The following is a 26,666-nucleotide window of genomic DNA, read 5'->3' on the forward strand; positions in this document are numbered from 1 at the left end:
TCAAGACTGTCCGTTGAAGCCATAGATCGTTGAGGGGGGATCGCCGGCACTACCACCGCTGCCACCACCACCACCACCACCGATGACACCACCGATACGGGCTGAAAATTGGTCCGAGGATTCACCTGAATGTGTCGATGAGGCCACTTCGTGGCCTATTGGCGCCGCTTGGCTTACTAGAAGTGGAAGAGAGGAAACTTTTATGAATTCAAACAAATTATTGTCGATATGACTGATTCTAGTAATTTATGTTAGTTTCCCATTGTAAACATAATTCAGATCCGAAATTATTTTCCTTTTAAAGATTACGCTAATCATTTTAAAAATCCTGAGGTTGCATTCCCCGAAACTCTGTATCTTTCAGGTATTTTAGAAAATTACTTAAAAAGGGTTTAAAAGGTACACTATCGCAGTTTGACGTTCTGCAAAATCTAATGCACGATGCAGAGCGGTATAAACAAGCATGAAATATTTATTCAAGTATAAGGATTCATTCCTACCTTCCCATAATTTTCGCTACTTTTTCCACAAATAATCAAATTTAAGAAATCTAGATTAAAATATTACTCAAGTACTGGTTTTCATGAGGGCTATCATGGTCACATATTTTATGATTCTAAGGCAAAATGTTTCGTCGCTCGGATGGAGTTAGATCAGACGTAATTCCAAATTTTCACTAGAAAATTTGTTTAATTACATTTTACAGTCACAAATTTTATGACGTATTAAAACAAGTCGCTAAAACAAACCCGACTAACGGCTGCAAAGTATGTAAATCTTGAAATATCGTCCCTCATTATGAAGAATTAAATCAATTTCTTTGAATCGCGTTGAGCCGACACACCTTTGGAGCCAACAGCTTCTTTGAAGTAAAGATTGTGGCCTTTCAAAAGCGCTTGCTGACCCACTTTTCCATGCCAAGTTGGTATGCGTAGTGCATTTTGCATTTGTGAGAAACTAACTTCATGCGACAATAGCTAGTAAGAAACCATTTAAGAATTTTGACCTTTAAATACGTCTGACTCTTTCCACTCATTAGTTCAGCCACAGGTACTGATTACCAATTATACTTCAAGACTGCAAAATACGTCCCTGTATCTTTTTCTGAGACCTTACTGCTATTTTAGGATACAAAGAACCCAATAAATGGAAAACAACACTTTACCAGTCTTGTTTATAGTAAAAATAGTTTTAAACAAAAATTTATCATAACTTTATGGAATATTTAGCCTCCAAAACACTTTCCACAAGCGCGTCAGCGTTGATTTTATTTTCTTGACTCGTAAAAATCTAAACATTATTAGCATTTATATGGGAATATTAGCTGCGCAATGACTTAATTGAAACACAAGAAAGACAGGAAACCTGATTTGAACAATCCATGTGCATACGTGAACAAAAAACACTAGCCGCAGAAAATCTGCAAAAATCGGAAGATTTGGTGTCTCTGCATGTCGCAGGAAGGCTGGACTAACTCCGGTAGATGGTTTAGGCGCCATTATAACACACAATCAGAGGAAACAATGCAGTGAATTAGTTTAAAGTAATTTTTAGTTCAGCTATCGGTCGTCGGTCAGAGAGCATGATACAAGATCTATTAAAAGCTACAAAAAGAATGGCTATTCCTTCGATCAAGACTTATCCCCATACCAGTTACATTCCAGTCCATCACTGTTATTACGGGAGTTTATCGGGTAAAAGCAGCGGAAAGTGGGCGGAAACAAAGACGGAGAAGAGTCATAGCAAATTTAAAGTCTTTCGTAATAGCGTACCTACTTAAACAATTTCTTTAAACACACATCACACATATATCAATCTGATTTCCTCACCTGAGACCGAAGTCACAAATGTCTGACGTTTTCATTATCTATTTATGATAACCATTCGCATGAAATCGTGTCGCAACCACAGTCATTAGGTTAGTAACATGAAAATAAATGTAAACTGTTGTTAACCTGAAAAAATGATGACAAACATTACTAACGATAGTGGGAACGAAAAAAACATTTGAGTGTAATATAACGATGGTGCTCCAAGACAAAATTCGGATAGAAAACTTTGCATTTCTAAAGCGTTTTTCAAAGCACTGACCTAAACTCGGCTCCTCAAAATGCAATAAAGCGTGATCCAAAGGAAATTGTATGAAAGCTTTTAATCTAGCCATTGGGTAATTTAAGGTCCATCAAGTCTCCTCAAAATGCATCCTTTGGTTTGCTTGGTTTTGAGTAACCACCCGAGCCAAGGAAATTGAATACCATTTCCAAGTTCTTTCCCATAGATGGAATCCACATCAGCCACTTACCGGTTTGGGTAGCCCAAAAGGGTTGATGGAACTGTTGTTGCGATAGGGATCTTTGAATGAACGTGCCCGTCGGTGATGTCCAAGCATACGCAGCAGCTGCGGCGGCAGCAGCATTGGCAGAAGCGGGGCCCTGATGTTGATATAGAGGAGGCGAAGCGTAGAATGGTTGTTGAAGTATCGCCTGAGTCGATGTAGCCGCGTCCACCAACTGTCGATGCGCCGTAGAGTATTCTCCGACTCCCCATCCTCCGATTCCAGCAATGAAGGGCAGCCCATTTCCACTCTGTCCACCAAGAAGGCTTGCTGATGCGTATTCTGGACTCATTGTACCTGGAGTATTGAGGAGTTAATCGAACATTCATAGGAACAAGTCTAGGACGGGTTAATGGAAGTTTCGCTCACTTGCAGCCAGACTATCAGCATCGGATTCACCGTGAACGCTCTGATACACTACGGAAGAGTCATGCTGGCGATTACTAAAGGTGGAAAAATAGTTTGCTCCGCGGTTGTTGTTATCGGAGCTTTGTTGTTGTTGCTGTGGTTGTTGAAATTGTAGCAGAGGATGGCCGTTTACAATAAGAGAGGGATGGCTGCGCTTGAGATCAATTTGAATCAACCCGTTGGCTGTGTGTACAGGGAGCTAAATTGAAAAGAATTTCATCTTTGAGTAAACATGATGGGAAACGCACAAGTATCGCTTCGGAGGATAGCGATATTATTTACTTCAGAGGACTTTTTGCATAAAAGCGAATTCATTTTACTTGAGGAAAAGGCCTCCACAAAGGCTTTCTTCGCTTGTCGAGCTTGAGTTGGTATCGAAATAGTTTAAAATTAATCTTGCAAACAATAAATTTGTCCATTTCTGTGAGATTTTCTGCTTACGCTGGAGGCGAATTTCAAAGGGAAACCGTGTAAAAAAGGGAAAGGAGAGCAGTGGATCGCGACAAATACTTTTTATAAAGGCCACAGAGCCTGGCACACATGCCGAGCCAAAAATCCGCATTTATATTTGGCAGGCGAATATTTCGACAGAAGAAATGTGTGTGTGTTCAGTGTGCTTTAAGAGTGGGAAACAAGCGAAGGCCCCGTTTATTCTCCTTAAAGTAAAATTATGTATAAAAAACGGGTGGATTGTGAAATAACCTTTCAATTAGTGGGAACGATTTGGACTAAACTGTTGTATCTGGGCCTTTACGATCTCTTCACAGACTATCATATTTATGTCAAGGATTTTTGTTTTTGATTGCCATTGCAAAAAAGTTATTTTAAAAATCCCTTTTAAGTAGCTGAATCTAGGAAATGGTAGAATTGAAATATCCAAAGGGAACAGAAATGTTACATTTACTACCGGAAAAATTCAATTGCCAAAAAGGGAAAGACCATACACATAAGAGTACGGATGAGAAACTTGCATCAGCAAACTCACAATTCAAACGTAACATGCAATTTCAATCTTTAAAACTAGAAATATGAAGGATTCTCGCCGCCCACTGTCTTTGTCAGTTGAAAGAGAGTGGATTTGTGGTAAATAATAAGATCCCAAAGACGTTAAGTCATGAACCAGAAATGCATTTCAGGATTTGTTATTTAAAGTCACTGTTTAATATTCAGCCTTCCTAGCAACTTTACCACTTCCACTAATTCATTTGGTTGGGCTTTACTTTTGAACAAGAGCTCTTGCGAAACGGAAGAAAGTCCCAAGCAGATGTCGATTCCAAGTAGGCTGATAAACTATTTGCTACAGTTTAAGCAACCTCTAATGAACATTGTATACAAGAAGATATTACAACCTCCGAACGCATAATAGACTCGATTTAGGCCTTCATATATCATCTTATATCCAGGCAGTTAAGGCAGGCCAGCCAGTCTTGCCCACAAACACGTTAGGCCTTAACATCGTTGCTAAGTGAAACTAGTCGCCATCCTTTCCTTATTGCTATAAAGGTGCCTTTTCGATTTTGCTGCACCCGTGCTCTTTAAAAACAATCTAAATCACTGCAAGATCTCCCACCACGTTCTTTGTGACATTCCAATACGTGGTTTGTGTTGAATTATGTGCGGTAAAAAGAATCAGAGATCTTGAAACAGCAAACAAACTAATACAGAATGCTCCTGGCCTGAAGGCGATTTGAATTTGTTTGGTTCTTTATTTTATGAGAGTTTATTGAATTGGTCATTTCGGTAGTGCGTGCGTTAGTGTCAATTTAAAACAATAAAACACTTCGGCTGTGATGATTACTTTGGCTCTAGGACTCCGGTCATGAAAACGGCAAAATGCTCTTACCGAAGTGACAGGGAAAGACGGTAGGGCTGCCTCATTTCGCATGGGTGCGGAGGGCTGTGGTTGAAAGGCAGCGGTGGCGGTGGAGGTCATTACAGGCGAGGAGTGCGCGGACTGTGCCAGCACTTGCTCGTATTGGTGAGCTGATGGAGACAAAATTCGCACCGCACTGGGCTTTCCCGCGCAACGTGAACGAAAGAGTTTTACCGCCATAGAGGTGAGAAGGCGCTTTGCAAGGGGACGACCGCTAACCCCACTACCTCCATTCTGCTCCACTGGAAGAGCGGGAACACCGGTGTAAGCGAAGAAAGCGCCGTCACGAAGACCTGGATCTAGAAGCGTGTAAAACAGAATTAGGGGAACCGGTGAAACTTAACATCTTTTGGTGAATTCCGCGGGGTTAGGGAAAAATAGGTTAGAGTGGCTTGTGAACGCGGATTCTTACAGATGATGAAGGGGGAAGTGCTGGAGGCTTGATGGCTTAATAAGCTGGAGTTTGCGCAGTCGCAATCTGAAAATAAGGCATCGGAGTTAAGATTTTCTTTGTGTTTTAACGTCCCATAATAATACCACAAAAAATACACGCATTTATGGGACTTTGTGGTCACCTGCGATTCATTCCTTGCGTAAGTAGCATGAACCTCTAATAATGTTACCTGTTACTGGTTTGCTAGATTTTCCTTACACAAGTAATACAGTTTCTTCGAGGCTCGTGTTTGCGACAAAATCCTCACAATCACCCCCATTGTCACATTAGTGCTAACGTGGTGCGATACGTTTGACAAATTCCACGCCTAGCGATAAATATTGTCGCCTTCACCGGCACATCAAAGAATGTTTACATCTGACCAGAATGCCTGATTCATATAAGGGAAAGGCAGATATTGTGGGTGGCTTTGTTTGTCTCACAAATGGCTTCATTTCACTGAGGCATTGTTGTGATGGCTGACGTTGATCCCAAGGGCATTGAGAAGACACAGTTTATGTACAGAAACCATATTTAGCCCTCATTAAGTAATGCCAGTAAAACATCTACCGCTAGTCTACCCTTTTTTCCTTCTGGTGATAAATAAATGCTTAAATACTCTTAAAATCCACATAGCTCCAATGTCCCTTACAAAGTGAGATTTTGTGGCTTATTGTGATAACGGACTCACCTGTATTAGCCACTGCCACATATCCCAAACCACCGTCAAACGATGGCTGAGAAACAGTATTTGCCGTGGTGCAGCCACCACCACCGCCGTTAGTGATTGAGAGACCCGGCCACCGAAAGAGACCCACACTGCCAGACTGAGCCTTCAACAATTTCCCATTCGCGGACTGTAGTTCACTTCGCGAATCCTGGTGGCGTTTTTTGCGTCGTTTTTGCATCCACGCGATAGAGAAGCAGGCCACACCGACTAGTAGGATCATGAAACAGCAGAGGAAGACGAGGATAAGAACGAGCATTGTAGGTCCCTGGTAGGGAGGTGGATCGATGACTCTTAGGGGACCTCCATTGGCTTCGTTGATGAGGTTTTCAAAATCTTCCTCCTCGTCGTCAACATCGCCCGCTTTAGAAATGTGATTGATGTTATTGCCGTCATTGACGTTGGTCTTGTCCACGGCTGGAAGATACTGTGTCTCCATCAATGACGAAGAGGGAAAAGGTTTTTCTGTAGAATATAAGAAAATTGAATCAACAGTGATACCCAGGAAATTGGATGCAAGAAGACCAGAAGGTATTTACTGGTTTCTTGGGACATGTGCATCACTTACACCATGGAAGCTCTCAATTCACCCACCGGAAGCTCGGCTTAGGCCTTCAAAATTCCATCTGTCCAGACCTACTTCGAGATACCCAGCACATGGTAAGTAAAATCTTTTCATACATGTCGTTGTCCATCGTACTGAATGTATCGCGCTTGTTGATGTATTGAGCTGCTGATGAATCCCATAGTTAGAAATGGCAAAAGTAGTAAAAATTTCACAAACAATTTGCCTTTTGCATGAGGTCTGGATGGGTAGCATCGATAAAATAGAGCATATTAGATGCAATACTTTGCTTCCTTGTTTTATCTGAGGGACCATAGCTTTTATAAACGTCTTCTTTACACAAATATCAACAAAGGATAGTCATAGAAAACATGTCATTTCGACGCACTTAGGAAGAAAAAATCAGCCAAATGCTTTGAAGATCAGGAAAAAAATGCAAAAAGATGAGAGATATTTTAAGTGATATGAAGGAGCATATAGTTTAGAGCCAGCTTAAAAATTTATTCATAGAGGAATAAAAGTAGAATTGCATATGAAGTTATGACTTCAAAGGAAAGAGGGAATACGGAAATTGACTCATTTATAATTAAGAGGTAAAGGCCGATTTGGACAGAAAAGGACTGTTTGGATCAGAAAATGGCAGCAGTGTTTCATCCAGAATGTACAATCATTGAAGTGACATGCATAATGCTCGAAACACTGTTGCAAAGGCACTTGTAGAATACGTTATCCGAATTCGTGATTCTCTCAGCTCGTTTAGATGGTTGTAATTTGAATTTCCAGAGATTTTTTCGCTGTTTTGTGAGAAGAAATATCTTCCTAATGCTGTACGCGTATGCCAACAACGTCCTCGTATCCATCTTCAGCCCATACTACCCCGTCTATGAAAGACTACTTATCCTTTTGGGTGCATTCCACCCAGGTATGTTCATAAACATGGGGTAGCCGCAAAAAGCGTCTTGGAGTAATTTATTTGTTGAAATAATGACCATTTTATTCAACCATCTCTTTCCAATGAGACACGTAATTAGTTTGCATTAAACGTCTGTCTCCATGAGGCGCGTAGAAATCTAGGCCTAGCCGCCTTCGCTCTCGTTTTCCTTTGTTTCCCAACTTCCGTTTCGTATGGGATCTACTGCCAAGAAAAAGTGTTAATCGCTTGGATCACGAAGAAGCATAATTAGAGAAACATAGAGGATGATAATAAGATGGGGCAGTTTCTTTCCCATTTGGCATCCTAAAGTACAGTATGAGGTCGCCTCGCGGAATAAGTTTTCTTCAGTTTGGAGTAAGACATTTTGCATTGTATCGAAAGAATGGGATTTTCTTCCAATTGACTGAGTAGTTTTAAATGCTCATGAGGAACCTGGTCCCCACGTCTTTGGGCTGTTAGGAGCAAGCCTTCAGCAGACATCCTCAAGTCACATCACTTCAAAATGAATTGACGTTCAGCTCAGGTTGCTTATGAGCGCTTGCATACATTTTACACGTGTCTCCGAGTTATAAGAATTCACTGAATTGAACTAGACCGCAAACTGTAAGAATTTCCTTTCCTCGCTTGGCGAAAATATATCTCTTCAGCGTTGGCTTAATCAAACAAATGAATAAAGTTTAATTAAAAGTTGTCCTTTTCGTTATTTTATTAAAGGTATGCTAAACAGGAAATCATAACAACAGGAGCACTTACCAATTCACTACAGCCCTCCGGAAATGAACGATCACTGAACTCAGATCGTATGTTTGCGAGTTAAATCATAAACATTGACCAAAAATCCGCAGGATTGAATTACTTTGCGGTTGTTTCAATTAAAATGAAGCATTTTAAATTATCACTTCTAAGTATTCCCCAATTTTTCTTGTTAGAAATTTTACTTGGTTGAGGAGTTGAAATTGAAATACACTTATCCTCCCTTTGTGATAATCCGGGGGGAGGATTAATATGCTTGTAAAATTGCTCATAAATCCATTAACTAAGTCGTCACCAAGATCCATCCACTTTATCTTTCAAATTTTCCTTATTGTTTGCTGTCAACCAATTCATATGCTGCTCATTTTTGAAAAAAAAAACAATGTGCAGCTAATCAGCGCTTTAAAATTAGCCAATCTGCTTGGGATAGACGACTTAGTCCAACCAGTTATCACAAATCTAAATGGAGCATGTGATGTCACGTATTTGTGACGGCAAATCCAGGTGATGAAATTGAGGCGTCACATGTAAGCGAAGCTAATATCGACTGCGTGGTAGAGGTTGAAGATTTCAAGATCACTGAGTCAACTCTTCACCTTTTGCCAGTCTCCTTTGAGCTCGTGTAAAACTTGTTAAAAAAAGGGAAAATTTTTGAGGACCCTGGGCCAGCCTCGACGGCTTTTTCTGTATCAAAGCAGTTCTTCCTCTACTTCAAATGCCCTGCTTTATCTTAACCCTCTTCAGCCGAATCATCTGACGTTTCACAGTTTTCGTGTGTGATGGGAAACGAAACATTTTATTTTATCAGAAATCAAGCCAAATAAAACAACTTTAAACATAAATAAAAAATAAATGAAAAGTTTATTTTTTTACCCATTTTTCCAAGTGAGTTAAACAAAAATATGGTCAAGTAAACAAACAGGCAATCGACTTAATGGGTATGTTTTGAAACTAATGAAAGGGTTAACTCCAACATTACAAACAACCAAAAATAAAAAAAGCAGTTGGCCAATTGGTTCCGAAGATGAAGTTAAAGAACTACATCGAAAAGGCATCAGATCCGATTCAAAAATGATTACCCGTGGGGATCAGATAAAATCCCAGTGTTACGAAACTGCTTGTCAAAAGCCTCGAGACAGCTTAGTTCGGACTCAGTTTGTGAGTGACCCCGTCAAATTGGAGTCGATACTTAAAAAACAATCTCATGTATCTTCTTTATCAAGTCAATACAAATTAAAAGGACTCTTTTATTAGGCCATTCTCACCATCAACGGCCCACCGAATATGTGGTCGAAATCACCTACCAGATTCGTCGAACCGTAGATTGGGAGAGTCCTCACCTCCTGCGTAACCACTGAGTCCATTTTTATTTCCCGCAACTGCAAAAAAATCAAAAGAAGGCATCACAAAGTCGAAAACAAACAGAAGTGGACCTCATGAGGGGAAGGAGGGGGAAGATCCACCGTTCTTCCGTGGCATTTTTGTCTTGCAAGTGGCGAGAGATTAGGCGTGTGATTTTCTAAAGGTCAGTACAACAATGGGAAATGTCAGTCGCGTTTGGGAATATCCACCTGCACGCTTACACAAAAGCAGTTCATACCGTCTTCTATTCTAGTTGTTATTCCAATTGTGGTTTTTCTAGCTGAATATTAATGGTATTTGCGTCTTCTGTTCGTCAAAATTTGGTCAAATTTAGTTGACTGTGGACCAATAAAAAATGAATCACCATAACCTTCGAAAAATGACAAAAGAAACCCAAAAAACCTACGACTAAGGTTTGTCTAACAACTTTAAGGAAGAAATTTATTTAAAAGTGAGTGTAACACTCAGAAGAATGTTCTTATACATAGCGCTTGTTGTTGGAATATCACCTGGTCCTTAAGTCGACTACTCCAAGTAGGTCCCCTCAATACGGCAGATAAGAGAATGCCTGTCGAAGTTCACTTGATGTATCACTACCGCTACACACCAAATCGTTTTCTTTCCTTTTTCTTATAAATGATTTCACTGCACCCCATAACCATTGCGACGACCAGCACAGACGCGTAAATATTGAGAAAGTCGAGGGCGACGTTCAAAAAATGTGGAGACAGTGCTCCGAGTATTTTCGGGAACATTTAGCCAGAAGCACCACAATCCCCTGGTTAGTTATGCATGGCTCTAATTGTTCTGCTAACGCTTTCAGCATTTTATTCATTCATTATTTGTATAGCAGGACTATTTATTATAAAGTGTGACCTTATCAATGTCAGATTATTTGACAATGGGCTATAGGATAAAGACAACCCACGAAGGCATTTCAGTAGATATGGTAGACTAACCGCTGATAAATCGCGTCTCGCTAAGAACAATCCATTCGTCATCGAAGAAGAGCTTCACTTGGACCACCCGTCCGTTCTTTTTTTTAAGGTCCACAATCAACGGTTCGGAGGAGAAGGTTTGGACATCCAGAAATGCATCTGGTGTGGCAGAAAATGTCAATCCATCCACACTCACTGCGACTTCTATTCGTCGGGGCATTCGAATCTAGAAGGAAAGGCGAGGTATGTCGCCAATCTATTTTATTTTTTATGATCTTCGAGTGTTTACTACCTCATTTAAATCCCAAAGCTATTTTAGCCTGTTTAGGAGCTCTGGTGACTTAAAAGGTTTCCCAGTTGCAATGCAAATAAAAATGTAGCTAATTTCAAGGAAAAAAACTCGACTATGAACCAAATATTAGCAAGTACGCGTCATCGTCACCCAGGCGAAAAAAGCCCCTTTTAAGCTTGTGCCAGAGGTGTACCGGGAGGCACATAACTATTTATTTAACGTCTCCGCCTTAACTGTGATCGCACTGAAGTATGCTTTCCCATTAGCGAAGGTACAAAGTACTAATGGGAAAGTGGATTGTGATGCAGAAAAATGCGTCACCAGAATCAGAAATCAGAAATTGAATTCTTTATAAACATCTGACACTTTTAACAACCGAATCTGGGATACATTTAGTGCCTTCAACCTTAATGTATTTTGAAAGATGGTCCAACATTGATTCTTGGAGATTTTTAAGGATGATTTTGCCCAGAACCTTGCTAACTCTAGGAATTGACCCTTGTAAACCCTGATTCAAGCTTTTTTATCATTAGTTTAATCTGGAATTATAAATTGTTTCATTTAATTATTAAAAAGCATCAAACATAAATGAATGTTTTCCCAAGGGATGCACTCCCTACTTCACACCGAAATCCGACGCAAATGCGCAGGAGATAAAAAAGACGTTGGGAGTAGCAACGATGTGTTTGATTTCAAAACATGATATAAGGATGGATAAAAATATTATCTTTTGGTTAATGCAGAATAGAGACATTTTGGGACAAACCCTTTCCTTTTCAGACAGACATATCATTTATGTTACCGAAAAAGAGGAGAACTTTCACTATTTGATACAAGGCAACAAGTCTGCTTCAGTAAAGGAAGAACAGAGGAGTTTTTTAGTTGTAAGCCTTTGACTTGATGCAAGCAATATTCTTATTCATGAGAACACTTGGATCGGCTGCTTCGTTAGCGAGAGTATTTAGTCGCTACGGATTCTAAAGTTGGCTCGTTCTTAGGGTGATAAAAGTGGCCTAGAACTTTTGTTCTACCGAAGAATCTTTTAGCTACGAGTAACTAGTAGACGTGGGTTCTATGAATATGTGTATTTTGTAACCCATTAATCGCGCTAATTTTGTAACCTGAAACTTTCCTTACTTTCTATTCTGCCACAAGAATGTTCTTTTGTCCTTTCTGTAACAAAAAGTGGTTTCAGGTAGAGGACGACCTTGGAACTGCTGTAAAAAACTAACCTTGAAGACAACATTTTATTAAAAACGAACGCCCGCATATCGCAAAATACCTTAGCCTACACGAAGGAAAAAAGATTTCCGATGGTACTGCGGTGGCTTATTTTGCATCCGGACGAGTGACAACTAGAGAAAGAGACAAAACTAGCACTTTCTTGGACGAAGGAAGGATTCGCCTTCCAAACGTTATGCAAAAATCATAAACTACTTCTTATGCGGGTCTCAAGAATCACATAAAATGGAACTGTGAGGAGAATTTACGTTGTTGACAACTACCGGGGCAGAAGACATTCCCATCCAAACAGTAGCTTCAAACGAGCCGAGATAATAGACGATTGCGGATTCATAAAATTTTCCATCCCTAATACAGCAATTTCCTGTTTTTCAATCCCAAATCTCAAATAAGCTTGACTTCTTCGTCTCCTCAAGTACGGCGTCTATATCCTTAAATATTTTAGACCAATTGGCGAGCCTTCAAATGAGCATTTTGTAATCTGTGAAAGCCCTTTTAACAAGAAAACTGTTTATTCTGGATAACCACACTTTTTTGCAAAGACCCCATGGGACATGGCGGAACTGAATTAGTGATAAAGGAATCGCGGCTTTTTTTCCACAACCCGATGTTTATTAGAAATTCGCACGATTAGAGGTGTGATGTCATAGCCTCAGCCAGGGCGAAGATTTTAAAACGCATGTGTTGCCAGAGGATTGAGTTTACTGCAGGTTTGGACTCACCATACACTGGTGAATTTGAAGCATTAAATACCAGGTCTGTACCCCATTTTATGGTCATTGTGTTGTGTTGCGATCTCCTTGAGATTAGGATAGGCCGTTTTATTTCTAGACAACTCACTATGGTGAGGATAGACGCAAAGCCTGTACAGAAATTGCACCAGCTAGGAACATTTTTCACATACAAGCTCAGTACAAAGACATAAATATTCCTTTTGAGTCATTCCTTGGGAGTGACAAAGTGAGTTCCAAAATTAATCTGCCGAATTTAGAAGAAAAGCAGTTGACAAGATGACAGAAGCCTATTGAAGATCATTTATACTGACTTTGAGTTTGGTGTGTCTACACAACTGATGAGGAGGCATGAACACACGTGACTAGGCACAAATTGTTATGAGACAGGAACAGAGGAGCCGATTTTCTTAAATAGGACAAAATCTGGCTAAACTTTTCAGTTCTGCAGTCGTTTCGCCAGAACTGATAATCAGTGTGCGCATTTATTAAACTCAAGAAATAACATCTTTAAAAAATCCTCAACTGATATGGTCCCCTCAAGCTAAAGTGGCAGAATTCAGCAAAAACCGAGTGAACTTCCTTCGCCTCAATGAAGTTTTACCTATTTAGTAGTTGAAACTACTTTAACTTTAAAAAAACCGTGATATGTTTCGTGTTTAGTGCAAAAAAGTTGCCTTATTTTCAAAACAATGAGGCGATGATTCCCCTTTTTGGGCACCATCATTTATGCAGCAATTATCAGGACAAAATTTCTTGTGTCTTGTGGGTAAACCCACGCCGCGTTCGGTATTTTGTCGTGAAGTTAAAACAGCCCTCCATGGCACCTCCGCAACCAGACGTGACTTTAAACATGCCACACAAATCAAAATCGCCATAAATGCCACCCGTTGTGTGAAATTTTCGCATAGTTGTAGCAACAGCGGAGAAAACGACTCGTTTGCATGAGATTAAACCATAGTTTGACGTTTTTAGATCGGTTACCACCTTAAAGCTAATTAAAATACTTTTGAAATCTGCGTAAAGGGCAATCTTGTGGTTCAAAAAAGTAAAGCTGGATTGTTTTTTAGGACAAAAAGTGCAGACAAGTGATTGGAAGGTCAACTAAATTGCCGCTTTTGATAGGTCATGTGGTAAGACTTCAGCTTAAGAAGTCATGCATTGTTTTGTGGTAACGTTGCTTAACCATTTTAGTCAAAATGTAAAAATATAAATTCAAATAACCACAATATTAAAAATACCAAAGAACCCGAGTATTTTATCGAAACCTGATGCTTTCAGGAGTTCCAAAATGTCTGTAAAAAACTTGTGATGCTAAAATGAATCGCAGCCGATGATTTCAAACATTCCGAACCCAGACTAGGTTTCCATATCGATGAGATTTACCAAGACTTTTCAGTGGACCGCCGCATATAAATTTTGTAAAAAAGATACTTGTAAAAAAATCCATGGGATTCTCGAATGAGTACTTATTCAAGACTCCTCCAATGGTGACATGCAACGATTGCCCCAGATTTCTTAAAATAAATGAAAAAAAGGGAAAAAAAGGATTCAGAGGGAATATAAAAGCTTCGAGCCGGTAAAGTCAAACTTCATATTTTATTGAATAATGTATTACAAGCTCTAAATCACCTAGGCATAAAATTGTGATACTTTGAACTTCTCAGAAGTAAAAAAGTGTTTAATTTCAATTTACGAATTTTGAAAAATTAAGGATTCTATTTAAAATAGTGATCCTATGTTAAGTTCCAAGAGTCGACAGGGTCTGAAACCATTGCTCACCTTTCGCGATGGTACATTCAGCGCGTAGAGATGAAGCGCGTCGAAAGTTCGCAGTCCAGAGAACCGAAAAACAAGATCCACTGCTGTTGTTGTTGATCGTCGAGTCTCTTCCCACCGTGAGCGGTTCCAGCCCACCAGACAGTCCATTGCCGAGGCTGCGGCAATGGCAGAGGAGGCGGTGTCGTGTTCCCATGGTGGCAACTGAAGGGCTTTAGTCGATGTGGAGATGCGAGAGTCGACGAGACAACCTACGCCGTTGTGCAAAATGCCACCACGAGGGTTCCGTTGACCATCGTAACAGGTGTCATGGAGGTTAAGGGGATTGGTGAAGGAGCTTAGATAGAAATCGCTGCCGTCTGGAATCTTGTATTCCACCAATTCGTCTGAAAATTTTGTTGAGATGGAATTAGACTACGAGGAAGGCAACTCATTTTCAGATCTTATTCACCTAGAATGCAATCGTAGAGGACGGGATCAGGGTTGTAAAACTTTATAATTAAACACCTTTGTCACGACCGTACTTCCTTACATGAAGTCTGTTCTGAAAAGTGGATTCTATAAATTTTCTGCCACTCAATCATCTAGATGTCATAGTTTAAATAATAACGGATGAATTCTGGATGTATTCAAGCTGATACCGAATTCTCGAAAAAATATCATATGCAAAACCTACCGAGAATAAAATCTTTTTATTCTTTCGAAATTGATCTACTTGGGAAGCTTTCCGCAGAAAGTAAGGTTCGGTTTAAGATGTCAGCTGCTTGAGGTTCTATTCAAGTCTTAGGAAAAAAAATAAAACCAAAGCGCTCGTAGAGCAAGACCTTTCGACGCCCATCATGGGTCTTTCGATCTTTTTGATATTTTCTTTTGAAATTGTCTATTGACGGACATCAAATCCTCTTTGATGCTTCCAGATCACCACTGCATTTTTAAAGGAGTTATTAATAAAAGACTTAGAGAGATTATATTTGACTAACAACCAGCTACTGACTGATTTATACCCCAAAAACTTTCTAAAGATCTCAGTTTTTTGTACAAATAGTGAACGGCTTAACTTGACAAGCAAATTTAGAGGAATACGTCTGAAAAATGGAACTTACCAGAGAATCGGCAGCCGTAAAATTCAAATTTGGCACAGACGAACATGGGTGTTCGACTGTATGGGTAGACACGAACCCATCGGGCAACGATGGGTGGATTTAGGGGAATTAGTTTGAGATCCAGATTACTCCCTACTCCGCGGATGATAAGGGTCTGTAAAAGGAAGAACACATTTCCTTTTATCAGGCCTAAATTTTTCATTCATGTGGCATCTTAGTTTGATAAAGAATTGTATATTTCTTAAACCGATTCCCGTGGAATTTTGAATGACCTCGTCAAATAATTTATTTAGAAATTCCAAACCTATAAAGGAGTCATATTTCTTGCCGAAGACTGAAGTTGAGACCAAAGCGATGGAGGGGAAAGAAGATACAATAAAGGGAAGTAGGTATATCCACTTACTTCAAATTACACGTGGTCGATCCAATTTCAAATCCACTTTAACCATTCAGAATAAGACGTAGGAGACAGGATAGGCTAGATGAATATAAATGCCTCAATTGAATGAGCAAAACTACGATCACTTGTGTTTCCTTTCCCGAAAAAGGAAGGCAAAAGTGAGAAATTCTAACCATTAAGTTCAATCCTTTTGCACATTTCTGACTGTCCAATAAAAAAACTTACATTTAACAAATTTACTAAAGGAATTTGGATAAAAGGTGTGCAAAAAGGGACACATTTTGGTCCAATAAACAGTTTTCACCTATTAAAGGCTATCAGCTACACGTCAACTAACATGTACAGAATTTTAATGTTATTTTGGTCGCATGCTGTCCTACTTTTCGCCACCTGTCAGGCAAAAGAAATTTCTACATCCATTATTAAAAAAAATGGATTTTAGAGTGACGATACAGTACTTCCTGATGCTTCTTCGCAGTAGGGAAGAAGAGATCTATCTTAGCCAACTACTTTCCATCATGTACTGCATCATTTTCCCGAAATTTCAAAATAAGCTAATGTCCGCTCCTTCTTTCATTTATCGTGCAAAAATAGTTTTATTTTTAAAGCTTCAAGAAATATGATCCAACTGTCAGTAGCGGTTAAAATTCTGCACCGGCCTCACAAACTGGGTTCTCTTAGAAGTAATTTATCAAAAATGAGTAAGTTTAGTGATGAAAATACTCCATTTTTCCTCTTTAACTTCCTATCAAATGGCATTTTCGTAATTCAAAGGTGGTCAAAGGATCCTACTTATTCTCATGCAGCTTGGACAACTCAAAAGTGGATGATTGAAAGCGTTGACTCCCTTGCTCCCTTGGTCTACATCTCGGTGTGTCAATGAGAGGAATACCAACATCCACACTCCCATTATCGGGAAAGCTTTGATGTTCACTATAAAAAGCTTGATAACCAAAGGGGATGGAGAATATCTAAAAACGCCTGCTTTATATGAAAAACAAAACTGTTAAGTTCGTAGAGTACTTGAAAATTCGAATTGTATAAAAGTGCACAGAAATTAAATAAAAAATTGGTTTACGAAAGGCTGACGCAGATTCTGCACTCAAGAGAGAGGTTCAAATGAAACTAGCTTTGTGGAGGGTAAATGAGCCACACTGGATCACATTCAAACAGAACAGGGACTCAAGTGGAACTGGGAATCAAGAACAGAGAGAAATGTTATCGTGGTGGCATTACACACTAGTAGCACACCCATATGGCGTGGGTCAGTTCCCTCCAGTACAGGCCAGTCTAGTCAAGACACCCTCCCTCAGGATGGCAGACAAAGGTGGCATTACATGCGTACATGGGCATCGAGAGAAAATATCATGTTACGAGGGCGCCAAAGCCGTGGCCATTTGAAAAGTAGAATTCGAGCAAAGTTTCGGTGATAGGATGCTCAGGTACATAGTAGTAAGACAATTCAACTGTGTGGATTTTTCGAAGATGGCTAACCATGCGTCTGTCAGCAATGATCCTCGCCCTTTCTACCTTCCGAGATTCTGTACGTAGGGCCCATTCCTAAACACCTTATCAATGTAAAATCTGCTCTGAAATCGGACAAAAGGCATATCTTTCATTGAAAATGGTGAACACGATCATACACGGATATTTGCTATTATTGGAAGGAAGACGCACGTTGGGCACCGATGACGAAATGATGTAGGTTTTCTTTATATGCTTCAGTCGTACTGATGGATGCCCCTCTGTCGAGGTTCCCAAGGCTTCAGCTAAACGCATGAATGTAGCAGACGACTATGAGGGAAAGTAAATACAGCTTCCAATCTTTTCTTCCAGGTTATGCCCTCTTTCTCGCTCTCTGGTTCTGGAATTCAAAGTCCGACCATCTAAATACTGGTAGGAAAGACACACAGAACGGCACCTCTTTTTGACCGTAGCTGGCCCCAGGAGGATTAATCTTTGATGACTAAGTCGGTAGTGACCACGGAACCTTTCCTTCACCTCCACCTTCTTCGCCTTAGGATTCCTCCAACCGAGAAGAATAAAAAATGGCGTAGGAGCCAGCTAGCGAGCGAACAAGGAAAGGGAGGACAGAAAGAAGGACGGACGGATGGTTGGACTGAAGGGAAAAGGGCATGAAGAAGGTAGCCTTTTTTCCACACACACATACACACACAGGAAAAAATGCAATCCTACGAGTCATCAGCAAGCGTCATCGCCTACTGCAGCGCAAATTGTCGTCACATTTCTGTGCCCTTCTTGAACGTTACCTGAATGTTGATATGATTGATTATGTACGAAATGGTGAATTATGATTATCCCTAAGAAGAAAAATCGAGGTCGGACATCCCAGCAACCTAAGAACCACACGACTTTTACGCATATACGCAAGCCTTTTCATTATGTATCTAGATACAAGTGGAAGGAATAAGCATAACTCCAGTTTCCAAATGGATTGAGGACTCATTGAACCACCTTCTCGAGAGAAAAGGAAATATGCGTTGCAATTGGTTTGAGCGATGAGTTTTAGGTCGAACTCGCTTTTAGAATCAGAAGAATGAACGGTTTCAAATTAGAGCTAAATCCTCTCCTGGTTACTTCATCACCATCTTTATGAGAATAATCAATGAAATATTATACTACTAAGGGTGTAGGAGAAAAGAAAATTGTAAAAATTCTGTTGCAAAAGCAGATTTAATATTTTTGAGCGTATAGAAGGCGGAATGGCTACCTTAAGGTCGGAAATAGTCAATTCAAATACTCATCAGAACACGAACACTTGGGAACAAAAAGGACGACTACTCTCTAGCAGACTAAAGGTTTGATTTCTAAAGTTATAAGAATAAAAATAAGAAGTAGAACCATAGGCACGATAAAATTATGGAGGAAACGACGAATGACTAGAGGTGATTGGATTTTAAGTAGGATCAAAACCCCAATGATACGATAAATGAACAGGATTTATCAAGGTTTCATCTTTGAAATTCTTTCAAACAAGGTCCGTGGTAAATCTAATTCTAGTGAGAGCTACCACTGAAACACTTAGAAATACGGAAGAAATGGCTCCTAGTGAACGAGTTTCGATGGCCAGAGAAACTAGGCTTCGAGAAATCCGTATGCGTGCACAAAGAGCCTATCGAATAACAAAACCATATCATATTTCACAGTCGAGCAAACAATTCAAGGCAAAGGCAACAAAAGTGACTCACGGAATTGGAAGAGCAGGATTTGTAATCACGCCAGTCGCTACTACCCTCTCGTCTGTAGCGAATCACAAAGGAGGGAGTGTACTGACATGAAAGAAAGGAAAGCAAGATGAGGTGAGGAGGTTACAAGAAAGCCAGAAACGAAATAAGCAGTCTGAGTGAGTAAGCAGGCACAAAATCCCATTACTGCATGAGTCATTTTGCCCTTCAGAATGAGGATTTGAATCTCAGTAGAGGCTAATATTCCCTTCTCCTTCTTCTTTATGCAATGGCAAGCTTTGAGAATTCTAGCGTTCTAAGAGGGTCTACTTATGCCCCATCAATAAATCGCAATAAGTACGTAAAAAAGGGAGGGTAAATGTAACTGGAAAATGGGAATAATATCCGCCTGCCAATCATTGGCCGAGAGGCATAAATTATGCGAAAATCTACATCATAGAACCCACTATTCCAATTGGGGCGCATAGTCTAGGCTAGGAGCCTTTTTATCCAACTTCTTTTCCCCCTCGTTGTTGTTTTTTTAAACGTCCGGGTGTTCGGTTGTTTTTTATTGCAAAAAATTGCACACGTCTCTTGTAATGCAGGAGTGACAAATCACACCTTTACACCGTTTAAAGGGCTCCTAACGAGGTGGGATTTGTGCAGCTGCTTTATGTATGAAGGTGGTATTCGCAAACTGATGCCAGAGGAGTTGTAGTTGCTTTAAGCTCTTTCCCTCAACCGCTGTACAATTTTCAGGCCTGTGGGACTTGTGATAACCGTTTATCCTACTCCTTCGACCTCGGTTTACTCCAGTACCGTTGTGGTGGACAAAACAAAAGGGCCATAACAATGAAGGACAATCGAGGATCAAAAGAGGACGAGGGGCCTGTGACGAAGTAATTTTTTGTTTCCAGTTTCTAGTGTCTTGGTTCTCAAGCTGATGGTGTGAGGATTTTGCTTTTGCCGCATGTGCTACAGATTCCTCAGCACTTCTATGCAATTGTGATAAAGCTGCCTCAATGCTCATAGATCTTATAATGACCTCAACATAGGTGATTTTGAGGCCACAAATGGCGCATCAAAGGCCATCTCTGTTGTAGTCTTTATTGACGATCCATGGATTCAAGTATGCAATTTATCTCATGACAAATCGTCACTATAAGTCAGCTTAAGTTGTAGATGAAAGCACTATGGTGGAACTTACAGCAACGTCGGAGCGTGGTCCAAAGGCAATTTTTGTGATGACATTCACTGCTCCCATATCTACTTGAATGTAGTCTGTGAGGTTGGTGGAGACTTTCCTAGAGGGACACCAGCCTCCAGTGAGCATGTCTCTGCAAGAGGGAATGCGGATGTCCAGAATTACCATTTAGACCTTCATGAAGCTTCAAACTAGCAACACCCACTCTGAAATTTATTTAAATCGGATATGAGTAAAACAATTACCTAACAGTATGGGAATTTATTAGAAATATTTTACTCGGTACACATGAAAAACGAGGGCCTATACATCTACTCAGAGAAGTACGCTTATCTTAGAGTATATGCAGCGATTCCAGTTTATTTCTATCAAACGCTGTTTGGCAAAAATTCCAGTAAATCTAAAGCTGTGAGATCCGTAATTATACAGTCTTTGAAACAGACCTTGACCGATGCCATCAATTTCGCAGAGCCCAATACCATCGTGAATCTAGCCAAAGAGAGATCCAAAAGTCATATTGAGCTTTCTTGAATCGATTTAGAGATTTCTTCCCCATAACTTATGGACCTGGTTGCAGCCGACTGGGTGTCCGAAACGAGTTGTATCCGGCACACTGACGAGGATGAATCCGTTTCTCATACACACCTGTCTACACCATTCAACGTAGTACTGAATGTTATTTACACGGAAAGCTTGCTATCATCTTGCTCTTATCTCTTGCTAAACTGTTAAGACACCCAGGGAGAGATATTCAGACGACTAGTTTAGACAGACTAGACTGCTTCTTACCTCGTGATTGGCTACGAATTTCAAAAAACTCTCGAACTGAAAGTAGAGCTTTTATATATTTTCAAAAGATCTTAAGCAGTATGTAGTAAATAACGAGTTGTGAAGTTACTCCAAAACTCCTCGGTAGGAAATAAATTCTGCTCAAAATTCAATGGTTTGAAGTTATGATCAAATGGAAATTTCCTCTTATATACCAGCTTCAAAGAGGTTCTATGGTATTTCCCTATTTTACAAGACTCATTTCACTAATTCCCAATTTATTCATAGTTCCGCACGCTCGGATTTCGGATAACCATTTTCTGTGTCCTCAAAACTCAAAATGTTATCGTTCAAGACACACTTAACGACCGTCCATCATACAGTTCATGAGAATTCAAGGAAAAACGAGACCATAACGCAGCCACCATCACTGATAGGGTTCGTGGCAGCAGAAGCATTGGTGAAAGAGGGAGCAAAAGATGGGGCGAAAATCCTCCTTATCCCATTTTAGCCTCATCTCTACCTGTGTGGTCATTTATAGACAATGCGTGGCATTGAGAGTCGTGGGTAGAAAAAAAAACGCAATTCTTCCCCATTTTGTCCTCGGAAAATGTCCCTTTCCCGCAACAGAAGAGCGCATTAGTAGCCGGGAAGCGTTTCAATTTTCAGTTTTTCAAGGTTGAATGATGCCCTTAAGCAAGTGAAACAAAAAATAGTGCTCCCACAAAATTAAGGCCTGGGAATCTGAAAGGACCTTCCCACTGCTGAGCAGGCGGAAAAAAAAGTGGCGTTCGTACTCATTTGAGAAAATTATTCACTCCTGTGGAAGTGGTCAGGGGCACTGGAAGGAGTGCCGCTGAATTGAGACACATTTAAATACATTATATATAACCATAATTAAATTCTGCAGTATCTACCTCCTGACTTACGTATCCCCACATTGGCAAAATTTGTTGAGGTTTTAGCGATCTTTTCAGCAGGTAACTTTAACTTCTTTTTCGTTACGTCTCGAACACTGTCTGGATTACATTTGGTAGGAATAATGAAAATTTGGAGTCGGCCTTCGTTTACAAATTTGTGACGTCTAGACACAGTACAATTGGAGCACTGTGGAGGTTCAATCGTGTGCCAAAGTGAGAACGTTGTTACAGTACAGAAGAGTCGGTAGTTTATCTCCTTAAACATCCCGAAAAGCATTTTTAAAGATTACTTTCATGATATTTGGAAGGAGTTAATTGCATAGAGTCCGTAAAAATAAGCTGCTCTGGTACTTCAAAAAAAGGGTCTGATTATACACGGCATGCACGTTCTCGCAGGATATGCGTGAGAATATAGACTGATTCTAGCAAAAACGATGCATCAAATCACGTTTTTTATTTTCATGAAGAACTGCAATGACAAAAAACGCATTACATGCAGTAAAGCCAAACAAAAAACAAACGCTATCCCATCCACTGTCCCTTTCTGAAAATAAATGAGTCTATTTGGCTTTTTTTCCTGAGTTAGATCGCAATAGGTAAAGTTTTGTTGCACGCCACTGGTGAATTTCTTTCCATGATTAATTGAAACAAAGTTGCAGCAGCAATAGTACTAGCAGTAAACACCTGTAATCCCGATGTTGCAGTGGTTCACTTCAGAAAGCTCTATGATACCCACATTCTTTGCCGGATTACTTATGTTTTGTCATTTATTTTGGGGTAAAAACTCACAATCCGCATAAGCATGTGGAAAAAAGAGCATTCTGATTAATAAATGTTGACAAACTCAAGACTACAGACATTTTAATGCCTCTCACTAAAAAGGAACTACATTTTAAGAGATTTTGAACCAAAAATCCACAGAAAATGGATTTTAACTGACCTATCGGATTAATGGTTTTAGCTCAGATGAACAACCACGTTTAATTGGTTAATCTGTCATTCAGAAGTATTGGAAGAACCGAGAGAGACGAACAAAGTACTTCAGTTGACCATAAAAGCACCTTATTTAATCAGTGAGTCATTTAAACAATAAAAGACTGAATTATTGCCTGCAGTTATTGTTAATTAGGATCCGAGAAAGATTGTTTAAAATTAAAATATAATGACGGGTTGAAAATCAACGACTATTCCTTTAAAGAAGTCAAATCAGCACATTTGTTACGAAGTTAAGATACTTTCGCTAATCGAAATGATACTAGAGGCTTTGAGATCCCATGGTATTTAAAGCTACCTGGAAATAGGTTGATCCGTCCATGCCATTCACGATTTCATCAGCCTTGCAGACCCTCGATACCAACTACATTTTCACCATGTTAATTAAAAAAGCTCTTTGTAGCATTCACCAAAAACAAATTAACTTAAAGAGGCGGTAGGCCTTAAAAATATCCCACTAGGGATATATCTCGCCAATTGTTAATCTTCCAAAAACCCGAAAAACAGTGCCGATCACTACAGCATAGTGAATAATTAATCTTTAAAGTGGGGTGAAGACACTCCTTTACTTGGCAAATGCGTTGTTTAAACGGTAAATCTGCTTAAAGTTTGAAGAATGAGGGCAGCATATGTCACCAACCTGGCTGTTTTCGCAGAGTGGTCCACTCCTGGACCCAGTCCAGCAATTGACTGCTCAACAGTCTCGGAATTGCTGGTAGCAGTGAATGCCGAGTCAGGCAATTCATTGACTCCAAGCAGAGCTTCGTCGCAGCTAGCTGAGAGTGCAAATTTCAGGATGAAAGACGTCAGGAAGAGGAGGAGGCATAGGATCCAGCTCCGAGGAACACGCATGGCTCTGTAAGGAGGTCAGAATGTCAAAAATGAGTGAAGTTCTAACTTTTCAGTGGTTCGATTGAAGGCAGTGTGCTACACTCTCCAATTACCTTGTGAGTACCGCATTTGTATGTGTGTGTGCCTCGGCTAATTACAAAAACCGGATTGTTCTCATGGTTGCAAAGAGAATGAGAGAGAGGGGGATGATAAATTTAATGCGTGCGGTGACATTTTTGGTCGTAGTTTTTTGTGCTCGATCAAAACACGGTTATTTCTCACGACCACCGTCTCCATAAATAACAAAGGAAGGCAGGTAGTCAGGCAGGCAGGTACACAAACATTCGATCAGGATTGGTGAGGGTTTTATGAAAAAGGTCAATCGGTACGATAAACAGAGAAAATCCCAGGATTTGCGGAAAGACCATCTCAGATGTCATAAAGATAGCATGATAGGGGTAAAACTCAAGATTATTAAATACAGTCACTTTGAAGTCACTTTATTACAGTAGTCCATTCAATATTGGGCATTTCAAGCTAAAATACTTCAAGAGATGTAAGAATGAAAGCATCGCTGTCACTTCTATTAACGAAAAATGATGATTTTGGTAGACCGAAGCTCCACCCCTTATAAACAGTTAAGCTGAGTGGAAAACGGTGAATTGTAGCGACAAAGAAACCCATGAAAAATGAAGTGAATGCCTTTACGAATGAAACAAATCACTAAAAGGGTTGACAGGTACCTCTTTTAAGCGTAAATATCAGGAGACCAAAAGGTTTGTGTGATTTTTAGGCAGCTTTGTGCGTCAGTGTCTTTGCGTTGCTCCCTCCTACCCGCTCCTTATTTCAAACCCAAATATCGTCAAATAATAAATAATTTGCCTGGTTTACGAATTGTGCTTATCTTGGCTCCAGAGTCCCAGAAATTTCTCAGAAAATTGGGTTTATAGTATTTAAAGGAAGTGAGGAAGTAAAACCGTGCCGCCAATTCAAAAGTTTAAATACAGCCCTAGCGACGAATCCCTCAAAGATGAATAAATCATGTGTTTTGATAATGAGGAAGTACCTGTTGCTATTTAGAAAAATTATTTTGGTTGCATTTGCAAAGGATAGTTGCTCTTTTCACATCTGATGTAAAAAGAGCTGTTCCCACGAGACAATGCACATACCGCAAGGACTCGTCCTGCATTCCGCAAAAACTAAGCCGTAAGGAAATGGAAGGAAGGTGCAACTTCTGTCTCACGCACATCTATATCCTCCGTATTTCATCAATTGATGATTATCAACGTTTGTCCGCATTTGACAACCACATAATTAAACGCCAAATAGAATAGAGTGGAACAGAATCGGTGGTTGAGAAAGTAAAGTGTGACGGAAATGCGGATGACCAAGAACTTTTAATAACTTTCTTAAATAAATCAGGAATTTGAATTATTGTATCAGAGAAGGAATAGTTATCTAACTCTCAAACGGACCTTTCGATTACCGCAAATATGATAAACCAATATAAACGATTGTTGTTTACAAACATTGCAACAAGTCAAACGACAACTTAAGAAAAAATTAACAAAAATATCAAGTTAAAACTTTCTGTGTTGTATGATTTTGGCCGTAGATACGCATAAAGTAATGTGGGAGTTTGAATGCATGGTTAACTACATCGGCTCTCCACAAAGAACCATGCCTATACCTGTTCAACACCAAGTCATTGCCTCAACCCGACGCGCCTAATTACAGTACCTGGGAAGACGCCGGTGCTGCACAGTACCTACCATCCATCAAAAATTGCTTTAATCAAAAGGAGGACTTGATGTAAAGTCGTTAAAATTGATGAGGTGGAAGTGCCCACACACAAATAAGAGCAATCTCTAAATAATTGCCCTGAAAATTATGTAATTTAATCAGAAATGTCAGCTTGCAGTATGACAGGACGAATATCCAGAGCAGTAATTGGTGCAGATTAACCAAACACTTTTTTGTGCGAAAGGGGATTTGCCTTTAGACCACCTTTAACAAACTACCAACTCTATTAAGCTTGGAATGAAAATGGATAAATTTGTTAGCCTCTGGTGGAGCCGGCCCGGTAGACGAGGCAAACCAAGCGTAAAATTGGGACTGCTTGAAGCGCCAGTCATCAAAAACCCCATAAGCCTCACGACAAGGTCAAAGTCGGGGAGGCCGGGAAAAACCGCAGTGTTTATACGTGACCTCAGTATCAACTGTCACTCCCCAATACTGAATGGTTGTTCAGCCTAGGCTCGACACACGTCCAAACATGCATTTTATCGAAGTACATGGAACCCACGATTAGAATCAGCTCAAGATGTCGATAAATAACATAAACTAGTAAAACATTGGAGGCAGTTTTCCATATAAAGTGGCATTTGAGGTATTAAGTTTCTGGATGTGAGTCGAAATCTGGAAGTATTTTGATGGTCTTTTTGGGGTCGGCTGTCTGATTTTTGCAGTAGAATTAAAAATGATCCAATGGTCCTGTATGATCAATCAAATAAATGAACGGATGGATAAAAGAATGGATAAGGGGGTGCATTGATGTATCCATCACCTCCTTCCACTCTGATAGATCAAAATTCTACAAAGCTTCAAAGGACTAGGTGATTTTCAATTAGCAAGCCAGATATTCTGCTCTGCATTGAATCATTTCACCATGAAACCCGTATCCCCAAAATAGCCCCGTTTATCGGACTTAAACACGGATTCACAGAAAAAAATAGTTCCAGAAAGGCGACAATTTGAAAGATAATAATCAAACCTGAGAACATGTGCACGCAACCGAGGCAATGACACACTCAATTAATGGTTAAATTTGTGAACAACTAGTGTGAAAATCAGCCTAAACTGCCGTACCCCGGGAAATTGTACAGCCCAT

At 39.9% G+C, this 26,666-nt stretch overlaps 1 protein-coding gene across 1 annotated transcript; it reads right to left on the reverse strand. All coding sequences in view use genetic code 11, as the record gives it.

The window, feature by feature from the left end:
• On the reverse strand, window positions 1-26,666 carry EGR_04953 (Discoidin domain-containing receptor 2; the record flags this gene model as incomplete). The annotated part of the gene is made up of 15 exons (XM_024494202.1): window positions 1-176; window positions 2,303-2,632; window positions 2,705-2,942; window positions 4,587-4,915; window positions 5,741-6,241; window positions 6,417-6,506; window positions 9,333-9,407; window positions 10,350-10,554; window positions 14,376-14,758; window positions 15,476-15,629; window positions 19,085-19,165; window positions 20,268-20,397; window positions 23,586-23,801; window positions 23,890-23,926; window positions 26,645-26,666. 15 exons carry the CDS (start codon window positions 26,664-26,666, stop codon window positions 1-3), a joined length of 2,967 nt encoding a protein of 988 aa, XP_024351439.1.

Source organism: Echinococcus granulosus (genome assembly GCF_000524195.1).
Source record: "Echinococcus granulosus chromosome Unknown EG_S00033, whole genome shotgun sequence".
Taxonomy (NCBI): Eukaryota; Metazoa; Platyhelminthes; class Cestoda; order Cyclophyllidea; family Taeniidae; genus Echinococcus; species Echinococcus granulosus.